Here is a 22,861-nt window from a genome sequence, read left to right on the forward strand (position 1 = left end):
AGGATTTTTATGGTATTAGGTCTAACATTTAAGTCTCTAATCCATCTTGAAATAATTTTCGTATAAGGAGTAAGGAAAGGATCCAGTTTCAGCTTTCTACTTATGGCTAGCCAATTTTCCCAGCACCATTTATTAAATAGGGAATCCTTTCCCCATTTTTTGTTTCTCTCAGGTTTGTCAAAGATCAGATGGCAGTAGATGTGTGGTATTATTTCTGAGGTACCGGTACCATGCTGTTTTGGTTACTGTAGCCTTGTAGTATAGTTTGAAGTCAGGTAGCATGATGCCTCCAGCTTTGTTCTTTTGACTTAGGATTGTCTTGGTGATGCGGGCTCTTTTTTGGTTCCATATGAACTTTAAAGCAGTTTTTTTCCAATTCTGTGAAGAAACTCATTGGTACCTTGATGGGGATGGCATTGAATCTATAAATAACCTTGGGCAGTATGCCCATTTTCATGATATTGATTCTTCCTATCCATGAGCATGGTATGTTCTTCCATTTGTTTGTGTCCTCTTTTATTTCACTGAGCAGTGGTTTGTAGTTCTCCTTTAAGAGGTCCTTTACATCCCTTGTAAGTTGGATTCCTAGGTATTTGATTCTCTTTGAAGCAATTGTGAATGGAAGTTCATTCCTGATTTGGCTCTGTTTGTCTGTTACTGGTGTATAAGAATGCTTGTGATTTTTGCACATTAATTTTGTATCCTGAGACTTTGCTGAAGTTGCTTATCAGCTTAAGGAGATTTTGGGCTGAGACAATGGGATTTTCTAAATATACAATCATGTCATCTGCAAAGAGGGACAATTTGACTTCTTCTTTTCCTAACTGAATACCCTTGATTTCTTTCTCTTGCCTGATTGCCCTAGCCAGAACTTCCAACACTATGTTGAATAGGAGTGGTGAGAGAGGGCATCCCTGTCTTGTGCCAGTTTTCAAAGGGAATTTTTCCAGTTTTTGCCCATTCAGTATGATATTGGCTGTGGGTTTGTCATAAATAGCTCTTATTATTTTGAGGTACATTCCATCAATACAGAATTTATTGAGCGTTTTTAGCATGAAGGGCTGTTGAATTTTGTCAAAAGCCTTTTCTGCATCTATTGAGATAATCATGTGGTTCTTGTCTTTGGTTCTGTTTATATGCCGGATTATGTTTATTGATTTGCGAATGTTGAACCAGCCTTGCATCCCAGGGATGAAACCCACTTGATCATGGTGGATAAGGTTTTTGATGTGCTGCTGAATCCGGTTTGCCAGTATTTTATTGAGGATTTTTGCATCGATGTTCATCAGGGATATTGGTCCAAAATTCTCTTTTTTTGTTGTGTCTCTGCCAGGCTTTGGTGTCAGGATGATGTTGGCCTCATAAAATGAGTTAGGGAGGATTCCCTCTTTTTCTATTGATTGGAATAGTTTCAGAAGGAATGGTACTAGCTCCTCCTTGTACCTCTGGTAGAATTCAGCTGTGAGTCCATCTGGTCCTGGACTTTTTTTGGTTGGTAGGCTATTAATTATTGCCTCCATTTCAGAGCTTGCTATTAGTCTATTCAGGGATTCAACTTCTTCCTGGTTTAGTCTTGGAAGAGTGTAAGTGTCCAGGAAATTATCCATTTCTTCTAGATTTTCCAGTTTATTTGCGTAGAGGTGTTTATAGTATTCTCTGATGGTAGTTTGTATTTCTGTGGGGTCGGTGGTGATATCACCTTTGTTATTTTTTATTGCATCGATTTGATTCTTCTCTCTTTGGTTCTTTATTAGTCTTGCTAGCGGTCTGTCAATTTTGTTGATCTTTTCAAACAACCAACTCCTGGATTCATTGATTTTTTGGAGAGTTTTTTGTGTCTCTATCTCCTTCAGTTCTGCTCTGCTCTTAGTTATTTCTTGCCTTCTGCTAGCTTTCGAATGTGTTTGCTCTTGCTTCTCTAGTTCTTTTAATTGTGATGTTAGAGTGTCAATTTTAGATCTTTCCTGCTTTCTCTTGTGGGCATTTAGTGCTATAAATTTCCCTCTACACACTGCTTTAAATGTGTCCCAGAGATTCTGGTATGTTGTATCTTTGTTCTCATTGGTTTCAAAGAACATCTTTATTTCTGCCTTCATTTCGTTATGTACCCAGTAGTAATTCAGGAGCAGGTTGTTCAGTTTCCATGTAGTTGAGCTGTTTTGATTGAGTTTCTTAGTCCTGAGTTCTAGTTTGATTGCACTGTGGTCTGAGAGACAGTTTGTTATAATTTCTGTTCTTGTACATTGGCTGAGGAGTGCTTTACTTCCAATTATGTGGTCAATTTTGGAGTAAGTACGATGTGGTGCTGAGAAGAATGTATATTCTGTTGATTTAGGGTGGAGAGTTCTATAGATGTCTATTAGGTCTGCTTGCTGCAGAGATGAGTTCAATTCCTGGATATCCTTGTTAACTTTCTGTCTCGTTGATCTGTCTAATGTTGACAGTGGAGTGTTGAAGTCTCCCATTATTATTGTATGGGAGTCTAAGTCTCTTTGTAAGTCTCTAACGCCTTGCTTTATGAATCTGGGTGCTCCTGTATTGGGTGCAGATATATTTAGGATAGTTAGCTCTTCCTGTTGAATTGATCCCTTTACCATTATGTAATGTCCTTCTTTGTCTCTTTTGATCTTTGATGGTTTAAAGTCTGTTTTATCAGAGACTAGTATTGCAACTCTTGCTTTTTTTTGTTCTCCATTTGCTTGGTAAATCTTCCTCCATCCCTTTATTTTGAGCCTATGTATGTCTCTGCATGTGAGATGGGTTTCCTGAATACAGCAGACTGATGGGTCTTGACTCTGTCCAGTTTGCCAGTCTGTGTCTTTTAATTGGAGCATTTAGTCCATTTACATTTAAGGTTAATATTGTTATGTGTGAACTTGATCCTGCCATTATGATATTAACTGGTTATTTTGCTCGTTAGTTGATGCAGTTTCTTCCTAGCCTCAATGGTCTTTACATTTTGGCATGTTTTTGCAATGGCTGGTACCGGTTGTTCCTTTCCATGTTGAGTGCTTCCTTCAGGGTCTCTTGTAAGGCAGGCCTAGTGGTGAGAAAATCTCTAGGCATTTGATTATCTGTAACGGATTTTATTTCTCCTTCACTTATGAAACTTAGTTTGGCTGGATATGAAATTCTGGGTTTAAAATTCTTTTCTTTAAGAATGTTGAATATTGGCCCCCACTCTCTTCTGGCTTGTAGAGTTTCTGCCGAGACATCAGCTGTTAGGCTGATGGGCTTCCCTTTGTGGGTAACCTGACTTTTCTCTCTGGCTGCCCCTAAGATTTCTTCCTTCATTTCAACTTTGGTGAATCTGGCAATTATGTGTCTTGGAGTTGCTCTTCTCGAGGAGTATCTTTGTGGCGTTCTCTGTATTTCCTGGATTTGAATGTTGGCCTGCCCTACTAGGTTGGGGAAGTTCTCCTGGATGATATCCTGAAGAGTGTTTTCCAACTTGGTTCCATTTTCCCCCTCACTTTCAGGCACCCCAATCAGACGTAGATTTGGTCTTTTTACATAATCCCATACTTCTTGCAGGCTTTGTTCATTTCTTTTTCTTCTTTTTTCTTTTGGTTTCTCTTCTCGCTTCATTTCATTCATTTGATCCTCAATCGCTGATACTCTTTCTTCCAGTTGATCGAGTCGGTTACTGAAGCTTGTGCATTTGTCATGTATTTCTCGTGTCATGGTTTTCATCTCTTTCATTTCGTTTATGACCTTCTCTGCATTAATTACTCTAGCCATCAATTCTTCCACTTTTTTTTCAAGATTTTTAGTTTCTTTGCACTGGGTACGTAATTCCTCCTTTAGCTCTGAGAAATTTGATGGACTGAAGCCTTCTTCTCTCATCTCGTCAAAGTCATTCTCCGTCCAGCTTTGACCCGTTGCTGGCGATGAGCTGCGCTCCTTTGCTGGGGGAGATGCGCTCTTATTTTTTGAATTTCCAGCTTTTCTGCCCTGCTTTTTCCCCATCTTTGTGGTTTTATCTGCCTCTGGTCTTTGATGATGGTGATGTACTGATGGGGTTTTGGTGTAGGTGTCCTTCCTGTTTGATAGTTTTCCTTCTAACAGTCAGGACCCTCAGCTGTAGGTCTGTTGGAGATTGTTTGAGGTCCACTCCAGACCCTGTTTGCCTGGGTATCAGCAGCAGAGGCTGCAGAAGATAGAATATTTCTGAACAGTGAGTGTACCTGTCTGATTCTTGCTTTGGAAGCTTCCTCTCAGGGGTGTACTCCACCCTGTGAGGTGTGGGGTGTCAGACTGCCCCTAGTGGGGGATGTCTCCCAGTTAGGCTACTCAGGGGTCAGGGAACCACTTGAGCAGGCAGTCTGTCCCTTCTCAGATCTCAACCTCCATGTTGGGAGATCCACTGCTCCCTTCAAAGCTGTAAGACAGAGTCGTTTGTGTCTGCAGAGGATTCTGCTGCTTTTGTTATTGTTTACTGTGCCCTGTCCCCAGAGGTGGAGTCTACAGAGACAGGCAGGTTTCCTTGAGCTGCTGTGAGCTCCACCCAGTTCGAGCTTCCCAGTGGCTTTGTTTACCTACTTAAGCCTCAGCAATGGTGGGCGCCCCTCCCCCAGCCTCGCTGCTGCCTTGCTGGTAGATCACAGACTGCTGTGCTAGCAATGAGGGAGGCTCCGTGGGCGTGGGACCCTCCTGGGCAGGTGTGGGATATAATCTCCTGGTGTGCCTGTTTGCTTAAAGCACAGTATTGGGGTGGGAGTTACCTGATTTTCCAGGTGTTGTGTGTCTCAGTTCCCCTGGCTAGGAAAAGGGATTCCCTTCCCCCTTGCGCTTCCAAGGTGAGGCGATGCCTCGCCCTGCTTCAGCTCTCGCTGGTCGGGCTGCAGCAGCTGACCAGCACTGATTGTCTGGCACTCCCCAGTGAGATGAACCCAGTACCTCAGTTGAAAATGCAGAAATCACCGGTCTTCTGTGTCGCTCACGCTGGGAGTTGGAGACTGGAGCTGTTCCTATTCGGCCATCTTGCTCCACCCCCGTCCTACATTATTTTTATAAACTGTGAGTTTTAAGTGATTCAAGGATAAAAAACATCTTTTTTCTTCCCACTTATTTCCTTTTCATATGTAATAGTCATATATTCTACATCTGTATTTGTACTTCTGGATAATATGATATGTGTAAATATGCAAGTTGTCATTCTATGGCCTGAGTCAATCAACTATCCAGTAAAATACAGACGCTTTTCTGAAGAATGCCATTAAATTAATTATAATGCATTTCGCAATTGTATAGTATTTGTTTCTCTTCATAAATTAAAAGGTTAATTAATTGACACATATGGTAATTTTATTGTCATAGGTCTCCTTTTTCTTAACTCAAAATATTTTAAATTAAAACAAGTTTTATGTCATGTGTTTCCATTAAAGAGCAAAGGGGCATGTCTTAAAATATAGTGAAAACGTGGAATGATAAAACTAGCAACTGTTTTCTAGATATTTTCTTGTATAGCGATAATTTTTTTTTTTTTTTTTTTTTTTTTTTTTTTTTGAGACAGAGTCTCGCTCTGTCACCCGAGCTGGAGTGCAGTGGCCGGATCTCAGCTCACTGCAAGCTCCACCTCCCGGGTTTATGCCATTCTCCTGCCTCAGCCTCCCGAGTAGCTGGGACTACAGGCGCCTGCCACCTCGCCCGGCTAGTTTTTTGTATTTTTTAGTAGAGACGGGGTTTCACCGTGTTAGCCAGGATGGTCTGGATCTCCTGACCTAGTGATCCGCCCGTCTCGGCCTCCCAAAGGATAATTTTTTATCTTGCAATTTTCATCTTGTATTATAGACATACTATGTATGAAATGTCACAATTTTATATGGAATAAGGTGATCTATTCTCTTGGTCAACTTACATCTAGCAAGGAAGCTAATACACAGATACGAAGTTGATAAAATTTATTTTTAAAATGATAAATCCTTGCATAGCAAATTCTGAGTAATAGGAACTATTTTAAGTGCCTTGGATAACCATGTGACTTAGTGGATACTCACAACAACCCTATGAGGTAGACGCCATTGTTATCCTCATTTTATAGGTGAGAAAACTGAGGCTCTGAGATAAGAATTGACTTGCCTGGGAGCACATAATAGTGAGTGATTGTTCTGTGATGGAAATCCCAGAAGTATGGCTCTAGAGTCTGTCCAACTAACCTCTAGGCTACATGCCAATGTCAGATATGAAAGGAGAAGAACACTTTTCATCACAATTAATGATTGCTAAGGAACTCTTTCACATAACAATTAGAACGGGGCTTTGAAAAATGAAAAGTGGGGTTAATCAAGATTTTAAGTGTGTAGCAGAGAGAGGAAGGGCAGGTAGCCCTAAGGAAAAGAGTTAGAGAAACATAAGGGTAAAGGAAGGAAAATGCAATATACATTAAAGCGATCATAAACAGGGCAGTTAGACAGGATGGAGTTTTTATTTAGAATTGTGAGAGTTAGAAAGATGAATATGTTCCAAGGGTTTCACTGAATATTATTGGATGCATTATATCATTACTTCTATTAAAATAAAATTTATCCTAAAACTCATAGAATTATTCTTAAACCCATTTCCTACATAAATTAGTGATGATATTGGCAAGGATGTGTGTGTGTGTGTGTGCGTGTGTGTGAATCTTAAATGTCAATCTGTTATTAACCTCATGATACATTTTTCTCACTGACTCACCCATAACACTAAGATATCATCATATCAGGAATTAGCTTCTTTCTTAAAGAAGACATTTTAAATGAATATATAAACACACACATTATATATATACATTATATATATGTGTATATATATACAAAATTTGGACACTTATAAAAATGTCTGGGTAAGCTTTTGCCAGATGAGAATGCAAAATCGAAGAGCAGCAGGTTATATCACTCTGTTTTCTTTTCAGGTAAACCAGTGATGATAGTGACAGAGTATATGGAGAATGGCTCTTTAGATACATTTTTAAAGGTAGGATTTGGAATAATTTAGTTATTCAAGGTGTCATTTATATATTGGCTGTGATGTTCAAGTTGAAATTGGGCCACTTTAAAGCTTAAGTTTTTAATAGAATAGAAATGTATGGAGCCACAATAATTATACTCCAAAATGAACATTGGTTTGTTTTAGAAAACTCACACAAATCCAAATTATATGCCCCTAAAGAGTTATTTAAGTATGCTTTAATTTGCAAAAAAAAAAAAAAAAAAAAAATGCAGTGAAGTGAGAGGTAATAAGGGAGGAAAAGAAAAATTTTTTAAAAAGAAATGTAAAAAGGGAAAAAAGGAAAAAATAAGGTGTTACAAGTGTTCGATTTTCTCATAGTTTATCAGGTAGCGTGAGAAACCCTGTAAATAGCCCAGGCAAGTCATTAATATAGGGGTCAAGTTGGAGCCTATAAGTGCTGCTAATCCACCTAAAGACCAGTCACTACTTGCACCAGCAGAGGTTATGTGGTAATTGACAATAGCAAATATTATCAGATCACCAGCGTTTCAGGGGAAGGTTTTTTTCTTTTGTGTGCAAATCTCTACATTTTAAATATCGGCAACCCACTTTATTAGTAAATAGCTTGTGTTAGACAATGTAACATATTTGCAGGCCTGATTAAACATATAGGCTGGCAGTTTGTAATATTAATATAGTACTCATTACCATTGGTAGGAAAAAGTGATAGCACAATGGCATTGATAACAATTGTAAGAGGAACCTATGCCATGAATTTGATAATGATCCACTGAAAAGCCAAATTTTTCTTCCTATTGGCAGACCCTGCCAAATTATTTTATCAAATTTTCTAACCATACTTTTAAGTACTCCAGTCTCTTAGAGTCACATCATTCCTTTATTTTAAAATAGCCATCCGTTGAGCCTTATGAGTTTATGTAACTGAAATAATTTCAGTGCCCTTGACAAAGATGACAAACTTCCAAAAATTGCTAATATTGTCCTGATCACTGCTCAGTCACCTGTCTCCCATCTGCTGTTGCAGAAACTCCTTTATCTCCTCTGTCCATTTATTCTTTACCTTAATATGTCTATCCAGTTAGCTTCTTTTAAATCACCTCAAAATAGTACAGTGTTGACCCAAGGTAGATACTAGGTTGGAGTGTGAACAAACCCTTCTGATGACTGAGAATAAAGGAGTTATGATGCAGAAAAAGGCAACTACATAAGATTTTTGGCCAGGATTTTCAAAACCTTTATCTGCTTTATCCAAGCAGAGGAAAAATAAACATTACCAAGTTAACCATATACTTCCTACCATTTTCCACTCTCCTTCAGATAGAAATCGCATATGAATTTTAGTGATTGATCTTATCAATTTGGGGGATTGAATACAGACCTCTCATATTTTCTCCAAGTGATTGGTGTTGCTAGACTAATATTTCTACATTGTCTTTACAGAAAAATGATGGGCAGTTCACTGTGATTCAGCTTGTTGGCATGCTGAGAGGTATTGCTGCAGGAATGAAGTACCTTTCTGACATGGGTTATGTGCATAGAGACCTTGCTGCTAGAAACATCTTAATCAACAGTAACCTTGTGTGCAAAGTGTCTGACTTTGGACTTTCCCGGGTACTGGAAGATGATCCCGAGGCAGCCTACACCACGAGGGTAAGATCTAATAGAGTGCATTTCTGAAACAGTAGACCAGAGCCATTTAATTTTTAAAGATTCTAAAAGAAATATCTAAAAGAGCATTCCTGCAACAGAGAGAGAGAGAGAGAGAGAGAGAGAGAGAGAGATAGGGAGAGGGAGAGAGAAAATCAAAAGTCAAAAAATTCTTCCTTTTATGTATCAGCCGATTTAAATATTAACTTTAGAATATCTGAGTCTCAATAATTCATTTTTTTCTGAAGATACTAAAAACAAAAAATCTTACTTCAAAATGGATACAGTATGCAAGAATAATCATCTTAAATTTAAAAGTAAAGAGTTAAACACAGAATCTCCTACATTAAAGGTTTTACATATATAGTGCGTGTATGTCTGTATACACACGTATATATGAATATGTAAACATGTATAATATTATTGCGTATTGTAAGCTCTCTGCATTATACTGTCTTTACTTGTAAAATCAATACAGAAATATCTAGTTCCCACCTTTTAAGGATTTACATTGTGGTGAAAAAAGAGCTATTCCTTCAAAAAGTTTTGATTTCCTGGAGGTATTGTAATACCTAGTTAAAAACTGTTAAATCTACACTATGGAAAATTGATCACTAACTCATATTGTCATATTTCATGTAAGTCAACCCTCTTTTCTATCAAAGTAATTGCTTGCTGTATTGATATGGTATATAATTGACATTTTTTTCTGTGAAAAACTGGATATTGCTACAACAGAATCTTATGGGTGATCTATAATGTCATACTTCTTGATTTTGAATTCCTTATGATAAACAGTATTTGCTTAATTATAAATACGTTCAGTGTCTTCAAGTTGGTTATCCTCAATGTCTAAGACCCTTGTGAAGATAGAGATTTGTCATTGTTTCCTTTTCTCTATACAATTTGATATATCTCATTCTCAAAGTAATATACATGTTTTCTTATTTAATTCAACTTTTAAAAATTACATCCACAGGTAGTCTAACAATAAGTTCTCTTCAGATTATAAGGGTTTTATAAAAACCTTTTTGCTTTGTGATTCATGGGGATTTGTACTTTGCTGAAGGGCAAAAGTAACTTGTCAAAGCAAACAAAGACTTCCAGTGGTCAGCTTAATCAATAAAGTATTTGGGGGGATATCTTTCCTCTTCCAGACCTATCATTGTCATTATTTGTATTACATGAAACCTTGATTAAGAATTATCTTGGGAATAGAGTTACCTTTAATAAATTTGGCCGGAGCAAGATTGAGGTTATACAAATATCCATTGCCAGTGGGATTGGTTGTTGTCTTAGTTAAGTGCAAAAAGTAGATTTTTCAAGATTTGTGTTAGTGTGTTATGCTAAAGAGTAAAGTGAGAGATGGAGAACCTGAAACCTTCAAGGCTTATTCCTCTGAAATGGGGTATAGTGGCAACCTGTGGAAAACCTATATACTGAGAGATGAGAAGATAAGGAACTTCAGATTTATTGATGACACCAAGGATGATCAGAGGACCAGGAGAAAAAGTATGGGCTAAGGTTTAATATAATCAACAAATGACAATTATAAAAGAATATTAATAAGACATAGAATATCTCTGCATAGCTAGGACTCATAATGCTATCTTGCTTATGAATATTTAATGAATAAGAATAAGTTTCAGGTAAGTCTTCTTAAAAAGATGTTACCATATATCTAAAGAGCAAATAATTCAAACCTAACTTCAATTCCCAAAATAATTGTTAGTATGATCCCAAACTGTTATTTCCTTATATATATATTGAAACTTTGGTTCATAAACATCAATTTAAGCCCTATTTTTTTCTTTTGCAGTATAAATTAAATCTTTCCCTTCCTGCAAAATGGGAAGGCATATGTTAGTCTTTTTACAATAAAATATTGAAAAATTTCACCTATTTCTCTTTCATTACATATTTGATGGTAGATGAAATGTATGGGGTCGGGCACGGTGACTCAGGCTTGTAATCCCAGCACTTTGGGAGGCTAAGGTGGGTGGATCACGAGGTCAGGAGATTGAGACAATCCTGGCTAACATGGTGAAACTCCGTCTCTACGAAAAATACAAAAAAATAAATGAAAAATAAAAAATTATCCGGGCGTGATGGCGGGCACCTGTAGTCCCAGCTACTTGGGAGGCTGAGACAGGAGAATGGCATGAATCCGGGAGGCAGAGCTTGCAGTGAGCTGAGATCGTGCCATAGCACTCCAGCCTGGGCGACAGAATGAGACTCCGTTTCAAAAAAAAAAAAAAAAGTTAAGAAAATAATAATTTCACCCTGAAAGAGGCATGATATAAAAGTGCTTATTGTACGAACTAAGGGTAAGTCTACCAAATCAATTTTTATGCAAAAAAAAAAAAAAAAAAAAAAAAAAACTTGATAATGTGGTAAGATTTTCCCCCAATCCAATTTCAATAATTTTTAATTTGGTTGAGTCAAACAAGGCACCCTCCTCTTAAACAGTTGAACCAAAGAAAAACAAAAATAAGACAACAAAGAAAAAGAGAAAAGCAAGTCTAAGAGAAATAACACAACATCAAGGGAACGTGTAACTTTGTTTCAATATATCCAATGTTAGGCTGGGCCCACTAGCTCATGCCTGTAATCCCAGCACTTTGGGAGACTGAGGTGGGTGAATCGCTCGAGGTCAGGAGTTCGAGAGTAGCCTAGCCAACATGGCGAAACCCTGTCTCTATTAAAAATACAAAAATTAGCCAGGCATGATAGCGCACGCCTGTAGTCCCAGCTACTCAGGAGGCTGAGGTGTGAGAATCACTTGAATCTGGGAGGTGGGGTTTGCAGTGAGTGGAGATCTCACCACTGCACTCCAGCCTAGGAGACAGAGCGAGACCCTGTCTCAAAAACAAAATATCTCCAGTGTTCATGCTTGTCTTATTAACTGCTAAACAGCTCAGGGTCACATTCATGAACCTGTAATTTCCACTTACAATTTCTGTATTAAAGAAACAAAGCACCCAGGGAATTTGAGTCCTTTACTCTCTGTTAGGAAGTCATGAGAGTATACCTTATTGGTTTGTTTGCCTGCCTGCTTTCCCTTACTTAGAGCTGCCATACTGAGGACTGTAATTGAGATGTGGTTTCTGTACGTAATTCAGTAGTCACACAGAATTTAAACTAGAAACCTTCCAGACAGCCAATTAGTAGTTAGTCTACAACTGCGTATGGGCTGAGAGATGTGAAAAGAGACTGTGTGCTGTCAAACAGATTCACTTAAAAATGCTACATCTCTGTCTAGATCTTTTCAGTGAGGCAACACTGTCCCTAGATACATTTGAAGTATGTAGGAAGTTTTTAAAATCGTTTTCAATTTTAGGGAGGAAAAATTCCAATCAGATGGACTGCCCCAGAAGCAATAGCTTTCCGAAAGTTTACTTCTGCCAGTGATGTCTGGAGTTATGGAATAGTAATGTGGGAAGTTGTGTCTTATGGAGAGAGACCCTACTGGGAGATGACCAATCAAGATGTGAGTATGGAACTACTCTTTCTCAACTTGACAATGAAATGCTTTGTTCTCTGAGTCAAGACACTTACAATGTTTTTCATTTCTGAAAGTGACAGTTGCTTAAGAAAATGAAATACTTTGCTTACTCTCTGATCTGTTTTGTGTTGTTGAAATATCCTTTATGCAGGAGCTCAAAATGAGTTAGTACAAAGGAAAGTAAGTTACAGTTATATAAAAACTCAGTCCCTTGCCAGTCAGTTTTAGCTGTACTGTAGTGATGTTTCACTCAATTCATGTCAGTATCATTTTCAAAGATAAAGAAAGAGCCATCAAAGAATGAATACTGACAGGCAAGTTTTTATGATTTGCATTTGATAAAGGCAGCTAATACTCCAAGCCAAAAGGATGAATGATATTGATTTAATAGTGGAAGCTCTTAGAGGATAAAAATGAATAGTCTACATTTCTTTAAATTAAAAAAAAAAATGTAAGAAGAGTTGTATTGTTTATTTAACTTGAAAGAAAAACCAGATTTTCCCTACAATGGAAAAATAATTCATACTTACAATAATAGAATCCTAAAATTAAAGGAACTATGAAAGAATCTTCTGTTCAAATTCACAACGTTTATTATGTGATGCCTGACACATGGCTCTTTAATCTTTCCCTTTGTAATTTTCCATCATTACTATTCAATACAGCCCTTTCTGTTTTGGATCATATGGAAATTTCATATTTTTTTCTTTTGAGGAACAACAATTATAAAAGTAGCTAACATTTATTAAACCTTTACCATATGACATACACTGTCTTAAGTGCTTTACCAACTATTTTATTACTTCTTTGTAAAGCTGGTATATTGAATAGTTTTAATTTAATAATGTGCTTATTTGAAACACTTTTTTTCTCTCCCATTATTTCTGTCATCCATGCTCTATAAAACCTCCCTCTCGCATGCCTTCAGGGTTGGTTAGACAGATACTACATAGATCTCCAGCTGAATTTTGTTGAAACAACAATGCCAGTAGTTAACACTGACTTTCCAGCCCAAAAATTCTAATCCAACCAAAAAGTGAAACCCATATTCATTTCAAAGTGCTTTCCACAACTGGAGGCCTAGCCTAACCATAGGTACCTATAGTGTGAAACAAGTATGGTCAGATATTTGCCCCTCCTCCTCTGCCAAAGTCTGTATCAGGATTCTTCAGGATTGGTCTGGGTGGAGAGGTAGAAAAGAAGGGGATAAATGTCTTCTTTTGGGAAGCATCTGTTCATATCCTTTGCCCACTTTTTGATGGGGTTGATTTTTTTCTTGTAAATTTGTTTGAGTTCTTTGTAGATTCTGGATATTAGCCCTTTGTCAGATGGGTAGATTGCAAAAATTTTCTCCCATTCTATAGGTTGCCTGTTCACTCTGATGGTAGTTTCTTTTGCTGTGTAGAAGCTCTTTAGTTTAATTAGATCCCATTTGTCTATTTTGGCTTTTGTTGCCATTGCTTTTAGTGTCTTAGTCATGAAGTCCTAGAACTTAAATTATAATAATAATAAAAAAAAGAAAATGAAACCACAACTTCACACCATGTATATATAAAATATTGGAATATTGAAATGTCAAAATATCAAAATCAGAATATAAAATGATAGAAGAAAAATTTTGATTATATTTAGTTTTTCTTTAAAAACAGGAAAAATCCTTGAGCCATTTAAGAAAAGAGTTGGATAGCTTTCACTAACAAAATTATAAATTTCTGTGTTGAAAAATGCACAACAAAAAGTAAGAAATACAAATTTAGACTGAGAAAATATTTTCAATACGGCATTATAAACAAAAATGTAGTGTACTTATACAATGAGACTTAATAAAGCATTAAGAAAAATAGAAACAATAGGCAAAGCATAAGATTTGGCAAGATTCATTGGATGGAATGCAGATGGCCAATAAATGTATGAAAAAATGTTTAACTTTTTCAATGAAAGAAACACAAATTAGAAAAAAGAAAAAGAAAGAAATAAAAGAAGGGGCATGATTGCTACTATAATGTGAGGATATTGATGCCTCCTGTGAGACAAATTGCCCAGGCATCAGTTCTCAAGTGAGTTATCTGTCTGAGTTCTTCCAAAGACCCTTGATGAAGCCCTTTTGTCTGCAAGGTCCCTAGAGGAGGAGGATGTCCTCCGACTTTCCATAGTTCTTTTCACTTGCTGTCTGTTCCTCACGTCACAGTCTCTTACTGTTCTGGCTCTGTGTCCACGTTACTGGGGAGAAAAACATTCTTATTGGATGCACTAGCAGTGCCTTCTCTTTGCAGACATCTATTGCAGGCTGCTCCAGTCAGCCTTCTTCAAATTTCCGCAGAAGAAAAGCCAGGGTCACACATCAGCTTTACCATGAATGATTTCATAGCATTCTTCTTTGATCGAAACAGCAAATTGGAGTTATGGATTTCTGCTTCTCAGCAAGCAAACCGGATGGCAATGAGTCTCCCCTTCTTATAGTCACTTAAAATTGCTAACGTTTGTTTTCTTTATGCACTGCTTACTTGGCTTGGGGAGGGAAGCACTGACTGCCATTTCTCTAAATCTGAGAAAATGGTATATATTGTCTTCAGCTTTATGATTTTAGGGACAGGACCATGGCAAAACGATATCATTAAATCCCTATTACATATATTCATACTTATATTTAACAATCTTGTGTCAGAGGGATGCTATTATTATTACTGTTTTACAATTAAGACACTGAAGCTTGGAGATGTTAAATGACTTATTTATCATCACAGAAATAATGAAAGTGATACCAGAAATTTCAATCTAGCTCTAAAAAAATTGTGTATCTAAGCACCACACTGTCTCCAGTTGAATCAATGTCCCCTACCTCCCTTTCATTTCTAACCAATAGTCCTACATCAGCTTTCTAATTTAATATAAAATATAAAATGTTCAATTCAATATATGATTACTCTGGATTGATCTTGATCTTAATCTAGACTAAGACCAGACCCATTTACTCCTTTCTATTCTTCAGATAAATGCCAAATGCTAACATGTCCTGCAGAACACTACGTGGTTTCATTTCTAACTTATCTAAAGCTCATTGCAATGCCATTCTTCCCTTTAATTTTTGTGAAAGTATTTTAATCCATCCTGGCAGCGAGCCTCGATATGCTGGTTTCTACCATGTGTCTACTTCACTCAAGGGAAACATTCATCCCTTATTTGCCTGGTTAACTTCTGCTCACACTTGAGATATTTTGAATTCTGATCCTGTCACTCAGAATGATTAGTCTTTCCCAGTTGTGCAGCAGAACATCCACGTTATCAGGAATTATGCCTAATACAGTTGTATCTGTCACAGACACAATTATACACCGGTGCAAACACTGGTGCTAGGTGAATGTTCATAACTGTGCTGATCTTAACTAGGCTTTCTTATGTTCCTGGGGGCCAGTGGGTTATTATGCCTTGGCCCTCCTCCACAAGTCTCTTATTTTCCTCCTGAGACCAGCAGCTAGCCCAAACATAATTTCATTTGAAAAATGGCTGAAGGGTAAGAAGGAGCCCAATTACATCTCAGCCTGCAACGTGTCTACTAAAATCTCACTGGCCAATCCCATAATCAAAGTGCTGAGTCAATGACACTACTCTTTGTGGGTGGGCACTATAAAGTTGCATAGATAAGTGAATAAAAGTTCATTTATCTAATGCTTAATCTCTTCTTTAACATTATAGTATCATCTATTTTTACTCTCTTAGTGTTTTCTTTGTGATTTTTATTTTTCCTTTTGCCTTTCATTTTTTTTTTTCCTGATTTCAGCTATTTGAGTGTCTTGATACTCTTTCAGATAACTTTATTTCAAATTATTTAGAAAAATACAAGAAATTGCTTATGTAACATTTCAGGAAGTTTTAAGAAAGAAAAAAAAAACCCTAATATTTTGGTTTCTACTTGGTTTCTCAGGATTTAAATGAGGTTTACAGAAAATCATACAAATAAACATCTTTCTAAAATATCTGTCTATATACAATGTCTAATACATGCATTGTTACTTTCTCAGCTAGTTCATCAGTGGCATTTCAGTTTTCAGATACAGCACTAAATTTCCTATGCTCTAATTTCTGTCCAAATTTTGTATCCAAGAAACAGGACAAATCAACTATATTCAATGATCACGATCACTAAATTTTTTTGGAGAAAAATTCTCAAAAAACAAAGTAGAAGTACTGATTTGGCAATTTCAAATGATATATTCCATAATCTCCACATTCTAGATGCTGTCTGATTCTTAAAGGGCTTTGCCACCATGAAAATGTTACATTACCAAGACATGCAGGATAATCTAAATCTCACAGAGGAGAACTTCCTCTGTGTCAGGAGGACAAAATGCAGCAGGATTATTTTGATTTAGGATTGCCTCTTCCATCACGAAGAAAACCTGTAATAACGATAATAAAAATAAACTAGAACGACTAAGGTGATTTTAGGTAAATACCAGACCATGAACTCTGATTCATGCTCGGAAGCTAAGATAATATCATGTAGTCAGTAGAAGCCTATTTATTGATAGTAAATACTTTAAATGTCAACATTTTTCAGAAGCTAAAATAAAAACTAAAGATTTCATTTTGTAGCATTTTTTATTTTTAATGACAAGGTCTTTCTCTTATATTTATTTCAGAGTGTATGACTGTATAGATTCTACTAAGTACATAGATTTCACAATATTTAAAAAAATAATTTAATTAATCTGTTTTTCAATCTTTTTGTATTAGAAGTATTTTTGTCCTTTTTGGTTTTAGGAAGTTAGGTTCCATGCTTTCTTTTTCTGACCAGTTTTAACCCAGTTGTTTTATTGCTACTTCTGTTGGACCAGATCTTACTTGTAAAGCAGAAAGACTACTTGACTCCAGAAAAGATCAACTAGCTTTGTGCTGGGTGTGCCTCTCTTCCTCCTTCTATTCTTTATTTCTTTTCTGATGTGCCAGATACACATATATCTGCAGTATAAATGATATGTGTATAAGCAATATACATAAACATATAAGGAATATGTATATTATTGGCATATTTCTTGCTAAAACAAGAGTCAGCATGTTGTAATTAACTAAAGAAGGGGTATGAGGAATATAGTTCCTATCTAAATACTGCAAATTACTAAGATTTTACAGTAAGTAAATTATTCAACTCCTTAGCCTCATTGCTATATAATCTAAAATGAGTGTCTTTGACCAAAGAACGTTCATCTTTTAAGGATAATGCTGCCCTCGGATGTAAGTAATTATTTTAGGAACTAGTATCCTCATGAAAATTGTTATACTTTTGAAAAAGTGACACATAAAAAATTATCAGTTCTTCAGCTCAAAATTTCTGTACTGGCTGTTTAACAACAACAACAACAACAAATCTTGGACTTAAAGCCAGTAATCTTGGATTCTACAACTCTTGGTCAGTTTCAACGATTGTAAAGGGCTTCAATTGAAGATTTCTAAGATAATAGGCTTCAATAGAAGATTTCTAAGATGTCTTTAATCTCTGGAAGTCTACTAATCTAAGATTGATGCACTAAGGAAAAAACATACTCAATATATCTTTAATAACTATTGAAAACGGAAAGAAATCTTAGAATAAAACTGATATATCTGAAACTATTTCTATGTTATCTTGGTTTACTTCCAGAAATAAATTTGTAAACACTACTCATTTGCAGGGAGCTTTATATCTTGTAGTAACAGCTCCTATATGTGAGATTTCAAGTAAATGCCTAGCAACATAGGTACTCAAGCCCTAGATAGAACTTAATTCATGGAAACACACAGCTAATGCTTGAATTCTCCCTATAATCTTCCTAATCTTCCTGCCACTCAGTCAGTTTTCAAGCCTACATTTTCACATCTCCTGTGATGAAGAATGCACTATCTTCCAAAATAGCTCATTTTAATTCTGGAGAGAGATATATATAGCATATATACACACAATAATTTAAATAAATGTAAATATATATAATATGTAAATATATATCTATGGTGCAAATAAATATGATTCTATAGGGTGACATTCATATGTATATTTATTTATGATGCAAATAAATATGATTCTATAGGGTGACATTCATACCTCTCTCAAATTATTTTATTTGGTGTGTGAAGTGTAGTGATGATAATTTCTAATTTCAGTGGTGTGACTCAGCATCAAGATGAAAGACCACAGATTTCTATGAGAAAAATACTTAATTTGTGAATCCTGCCACCCCCACTTCTTAGCTGTTAAAGATGAGCAATTTCTTAAACCTTCTAATTATTTGAAACCTGAGGTGTTTCATCTGTGAAATGTGTATAATAATTTTTATCTCATAGATTTGTAATAAGAATTAATTTAGATAATCACAAACAGTCTGCATGGCTATGACTGACATAATCCATAGGCTAATCCAGGCCCTCCAAGAAGCCTATGTCAAAAGGAAATAACTAGATATTAAGAAAAATGTTTCTAAGAAAAATCGAGGAGAGATGAAGGGAAGCTGGGAGAGATGTCAGACAGTGACACAGGTATGTCCCTAGGTATAGTAGAGATGGAAGGAAGGAAGGATAATTGGGTGCAAGCAACGGAGGAGAAATGCCGTTTTAAAGGAGTCTTATTATCCCTGCCATGCTCCATAATTGCCTGGAAGCAATGTGCATAAAGTAAGCTTTATGCAGTGTACATGTGATGAAGGGCTTTAGAGCACAGCAGCTAGAGTTGTTGGCCAGTTACTATCTCTGCAGGTGAAGAGCCTAGAGACAAATGTTTACGGTCGCCATGCTCTATTCTCTTACCATGACACACCTACTTCACACAGGTTCAGAGAGCATCTGTTTCCTGGTTCTGTGGGCACTTTCTCCTAAGAAAGAATTCAGAAGAGGCAGGTTACTAGAGGAACTGCAGCCTGTAGCTATAGTTAATCATAGGACCTCACCTGGTCCCTATCCTCCCCCTCCTCCGCTATCCGGTCTGAATTCCCCTCACTATGATCTTGGCAGGTCATGGTGGCTTAACTGGTGATCTGATCTAATTCCTCATTCTTGGGGGTTTCACACATATTTCTCCCTGAGAAAGAAGTCCAACTTTTTCCTGATGCTCGATATCAATTATCCTTGCCATTATGGTGACTCCTCTTTTGATCTCTTTGCATGAGTAATTCATAACTATTAGTTCGATAGAGCCTTGTTGTGTTTTCTGGCAAGAGTCACTGGGAATGGAGCACAACATAGAAGTCTCGGACAATATATACACTGCAACTTGAAGAATGTCACCCATACTTTCAGAATCTTGTCTCCATGTTGGTGTTTAAGCTGTGTCTTGTTGCCTCTGGATGATGAGCTATGTGTGCTGGTGTGCTCCAACAAGTTTGTACCAGGTAGCATATTTTTAGAATATTTCTACTTGGATGAGACCATGTTAGTAGATTACAATTGGCATGGAGAGGGTGTTTACACCATGTCATGATACAAATATTACAAATTTGTCCTCCCCCAGGGAGAGTGAGTTGTTACAAATTTATCAGCACTTCATGAAGTACAAAAGTACCTGGAATAACATCATTTTGTTCAACATCACTTTGTTATAATATTGATAAGAAAAACAAATATAACAACACACAGCCAGGGCCACTGTCTGTGTGGAGCATGCAGGTTCTCCCCATGTCTGTGTGGGTTTCCTTCCATAATCAAAGATATGGAAGGTGAATTGGTGTGTCTACATGGTCCCCATCCAAGTGAGTGTGGGTGTGAGTGTGAGTGTGAGTGTGAGTGTGTCCTGCAAAGAGATGGTGTCTGGGTCAAGATTGGTTCCCACCTTGTTCTCTGAGCTGCTGGGATAGGCTCTAGCCACCTGTGGCCCGAAACTGGAATAAGCAAATAAGTAATTATCTTACTTGCTTTTGTCACTTTTTCTTAAATGTATGTATAGCTCACATTTATTTCCAAGTTTAATATTAGAGGTGTTTTGGGTCTTTATTAGAAGTTTAGTTATGTTTTTGTAACCAGAAATATGCCCTAGGAACTTAACTCATGTTTATATCAAGTAGCTTATAGTAAAATTGGTTTCATTATACTTTGTTTCACTGAAAGTCAGTTTCCAGAACATATCCATGATAGTAGGTGAGGACTTAACTATTTGTGATACTCTCATACATTCTTTATTGCAAAAGACATACTCTGGTTGGGTGATATACTATGTGGGATTCTGTTTTTGTGAATAAAGCCTTTCAGAACTCCTATTGCTGGCTGAGGATCTGTGGGCAGGAAAAGCAACCATGCCCACAATAGGTATATACACCTAAAAATGGAAACCCAATGACACTTATGTGATAGAAGGAGCTCAGAGAGCCACCCTGCTATCAGATGAATAATACCATATAGGGGGATGAGTTATGTTTTTAGGAATTGGAAAGAGAGGCAGCATTGTGTTCAGACTATCAATTTACATGTTAATGCCAAGAAAATGCATAGTATATTATACTATTTCAGATATAGCACATCTGAAATATACTATTTCAGATATAGCACATCTGAAATGGTGCCAGCTTGCCTGTAAAAATTCTAATTGTCTTTACTTTGTTCATCTCAGCCACCTGTATCAACAAATCTAATAGTAATGAGAAAGTCCGTCGAGATTAGAACTCATTTGGTTATATGTTCTAAGTTGTATGGGAAAATGAACACCTAATTGCACTGTGGTCAATTTTGGTAGATTTCCATCATTTTGCAACCTACCAGAGTAATAATGATATCTATTTCACCCTAAACCTGTAAAAAACAAACATTAAAAATAATAAAAAAAGGAAACTTCTAAATATAAAATGTGAAGTTATAGTTCCAAATCTATTTTTAAAATAAATTCTAACAATTAATTTAGAATTACATTTGATGACCTAATTTACCTGGACCCAGTTCTAAGTTGAGAATTATATTTCTAAATATAAATTTACCCAAAAATAACACTGATTAAGAAATAAATTCTAGAAATAACTTCACAGGTCAAATAACTTATTAAGGTGTTTAAACTAAACATCTGCATTGTTGTGCTTAGTGGAGGAAGGATTATTTAAAAAAAAAAAATAGGTGCCAAAGAAAAAAATCAAATTAATTGGTAACAGCTTTGGAGAAAGTGCAAATTATGAAATAAATCATGTTTTGAGTAAATAAGAATTACTATTCTCACTGCATAGCAAATATATTACATGACTTAAGCTATTTATATTAGGATGCTTTATTTTGATACATATATGCTGTTAAAGGGAATAAAAACCATCCTTATCAGCAATGGAAAATCTTATAATCAGCAAACAAATAAATAAACTTCTATCAATCTGCGTACAAATTATAATTTTTAAAAATATTCCTTTATTTGATCACCAGTCAGACTAAATATTTTTTCAAGACTTATTTAGCACTTCTTTTATTTCTTAAATTTTTCGCTAGTATGTTTCTCATTTATCTGTTTTATTATTTTATTTCTCAATATGTATAAATTTTAATAAGCTATGTTAATCATATGTTACAATTACTGAAAACATTATCTCCTGGAGTTTGTCTTATAGTTACTAAATTGTTTTTGAGGTAAATTAACTAAGGTAGTAGGCTGCTCTTAGGTCTTTTGCTCAAAGTTATTAAATTTATCTGACCACTTAATTTTGGAGTCCTTGAGTACTTTTTATTTCTTTGCCTGCACTTAACTTTTGGTATTTCTCGGAACCTTTATTATATGCTTTTCCAGGGGGGATATAAACTACATCGACTTCAAGCTGTGGCCAAGTGCTGATGACCCTTACTTTTATATTATCAGTCCGGCTATCTCCTATGCTCTAGCCAGATTCCTGCAAATTGCCATCTGGGTGTTCCCTACTCACTTCAAATGAAAGAAGTCTCAAATTATATCTGACAACATTTTCTACTCTCAGAAATGTGCTTGCCTAAAGTTAACAGAAATTACCATCCAATGTGATAGGCTTGAATTTGCTTGGTTTTAACTACATTCCTCTCCTCTCTACTCCTATGTCTTTTAAATCTACCATTTAATCTTCTTTCCATCTGACACTGCACTGGGTCAGGTGCCATTTTCTTTATCATAAGGAGCATGTTTTCTTTCCAATGCTTAAAAATTGTCTTTGAAAACGAAATAAGCGTATGGAAGTAGAAGAGTAGAATGTGGATATCAGACGCCAGGAAGGGGAAGGGGAAGGGAGGAGGCGGAGATGCTGGTTAAGGGATACGAAATAACAGCCAGGTAGAAGGAATGAGTTCATGTGTTCTGCAGCACTGGGGATGAATACGGTTATCAATAACTTCTTGTGTATTTTCCACAAGCTTAGTAGAGAGGATTTTGAATGTTCACAACACAGGTGATAAATGTTTGAAGTAATCGGTATGCTCATTGCCATGATTCGATCATTATATATTTTATACATGTGTTGAAAGATCATTCTGTATTCCATAAATATGTACAATTAATATGTGCCAACAAAAAAAAATTAAAATCATCTTTGTAAAGTTCCCATTCTAATCATTTTTTCAATTTATCAAATCAATTCTGAATTCTTTGTGAGAAAATGTAATTAAGACTAATTGTTAAATATGCAAAATAAGATATTAAGAAATATGTTCATTAATATTTGTTTTAGGATCACTCAAATATTTGAATTTTAGCAATAAAGTAAACCTGTATTTCTGTGTTTGGTAGCATAAACAAATTTCTTCTTAAGTTAGGTATTTTGATGGGGGCAGCAACATCACAAATGTTTTTGATAAAATGACCTC

General features: G+C 36.2%; 1 protein-coding gene across 2 annotated transcripts in view; it reads left to right on the forward strand.

Moving 5' to 3' along the window:
• Positions 1-22,861, forward strand: part of EPHA5 (EPH receptor A5) — a 353,853-nt gene that overhangs the window by 316,025 nt on the left and 14,967 nt on the right. For both annotated transcript variants that reach the window (XM_001109851.5, XM_028848550.2), the window contains 3 exons: positions 6,896-6,957; positions 8,395-8,604; positions 11,942-12,091. In XM_001109851.5, the coding sequence (XP_001109851.5) occupies positions 6,896-6,957; positions 8,395-8,604; positions 11,942-12,091 (422 nt within the window). The remainder of the gene's footprint in view (positions 1-6,895; positions 6,958-8,394; positions 8,605-11,941; positions 12,092-22,861) is intronic.

The sequence above is a fragment of the Macaca mulatta genome, chromosome 5 (genome assembly GCF_049350105.2).
Source record: "Macaca mulatta isolate MMU2019108-1 chromosome 5, T2T-MMU8v2.0, whole genome shotgun sequence".
NCBI lineage: Eukaryota > Metazoa > Chordata > Mammalia > Primates > Cercopithecidae > Macaca > Macaca mulatta.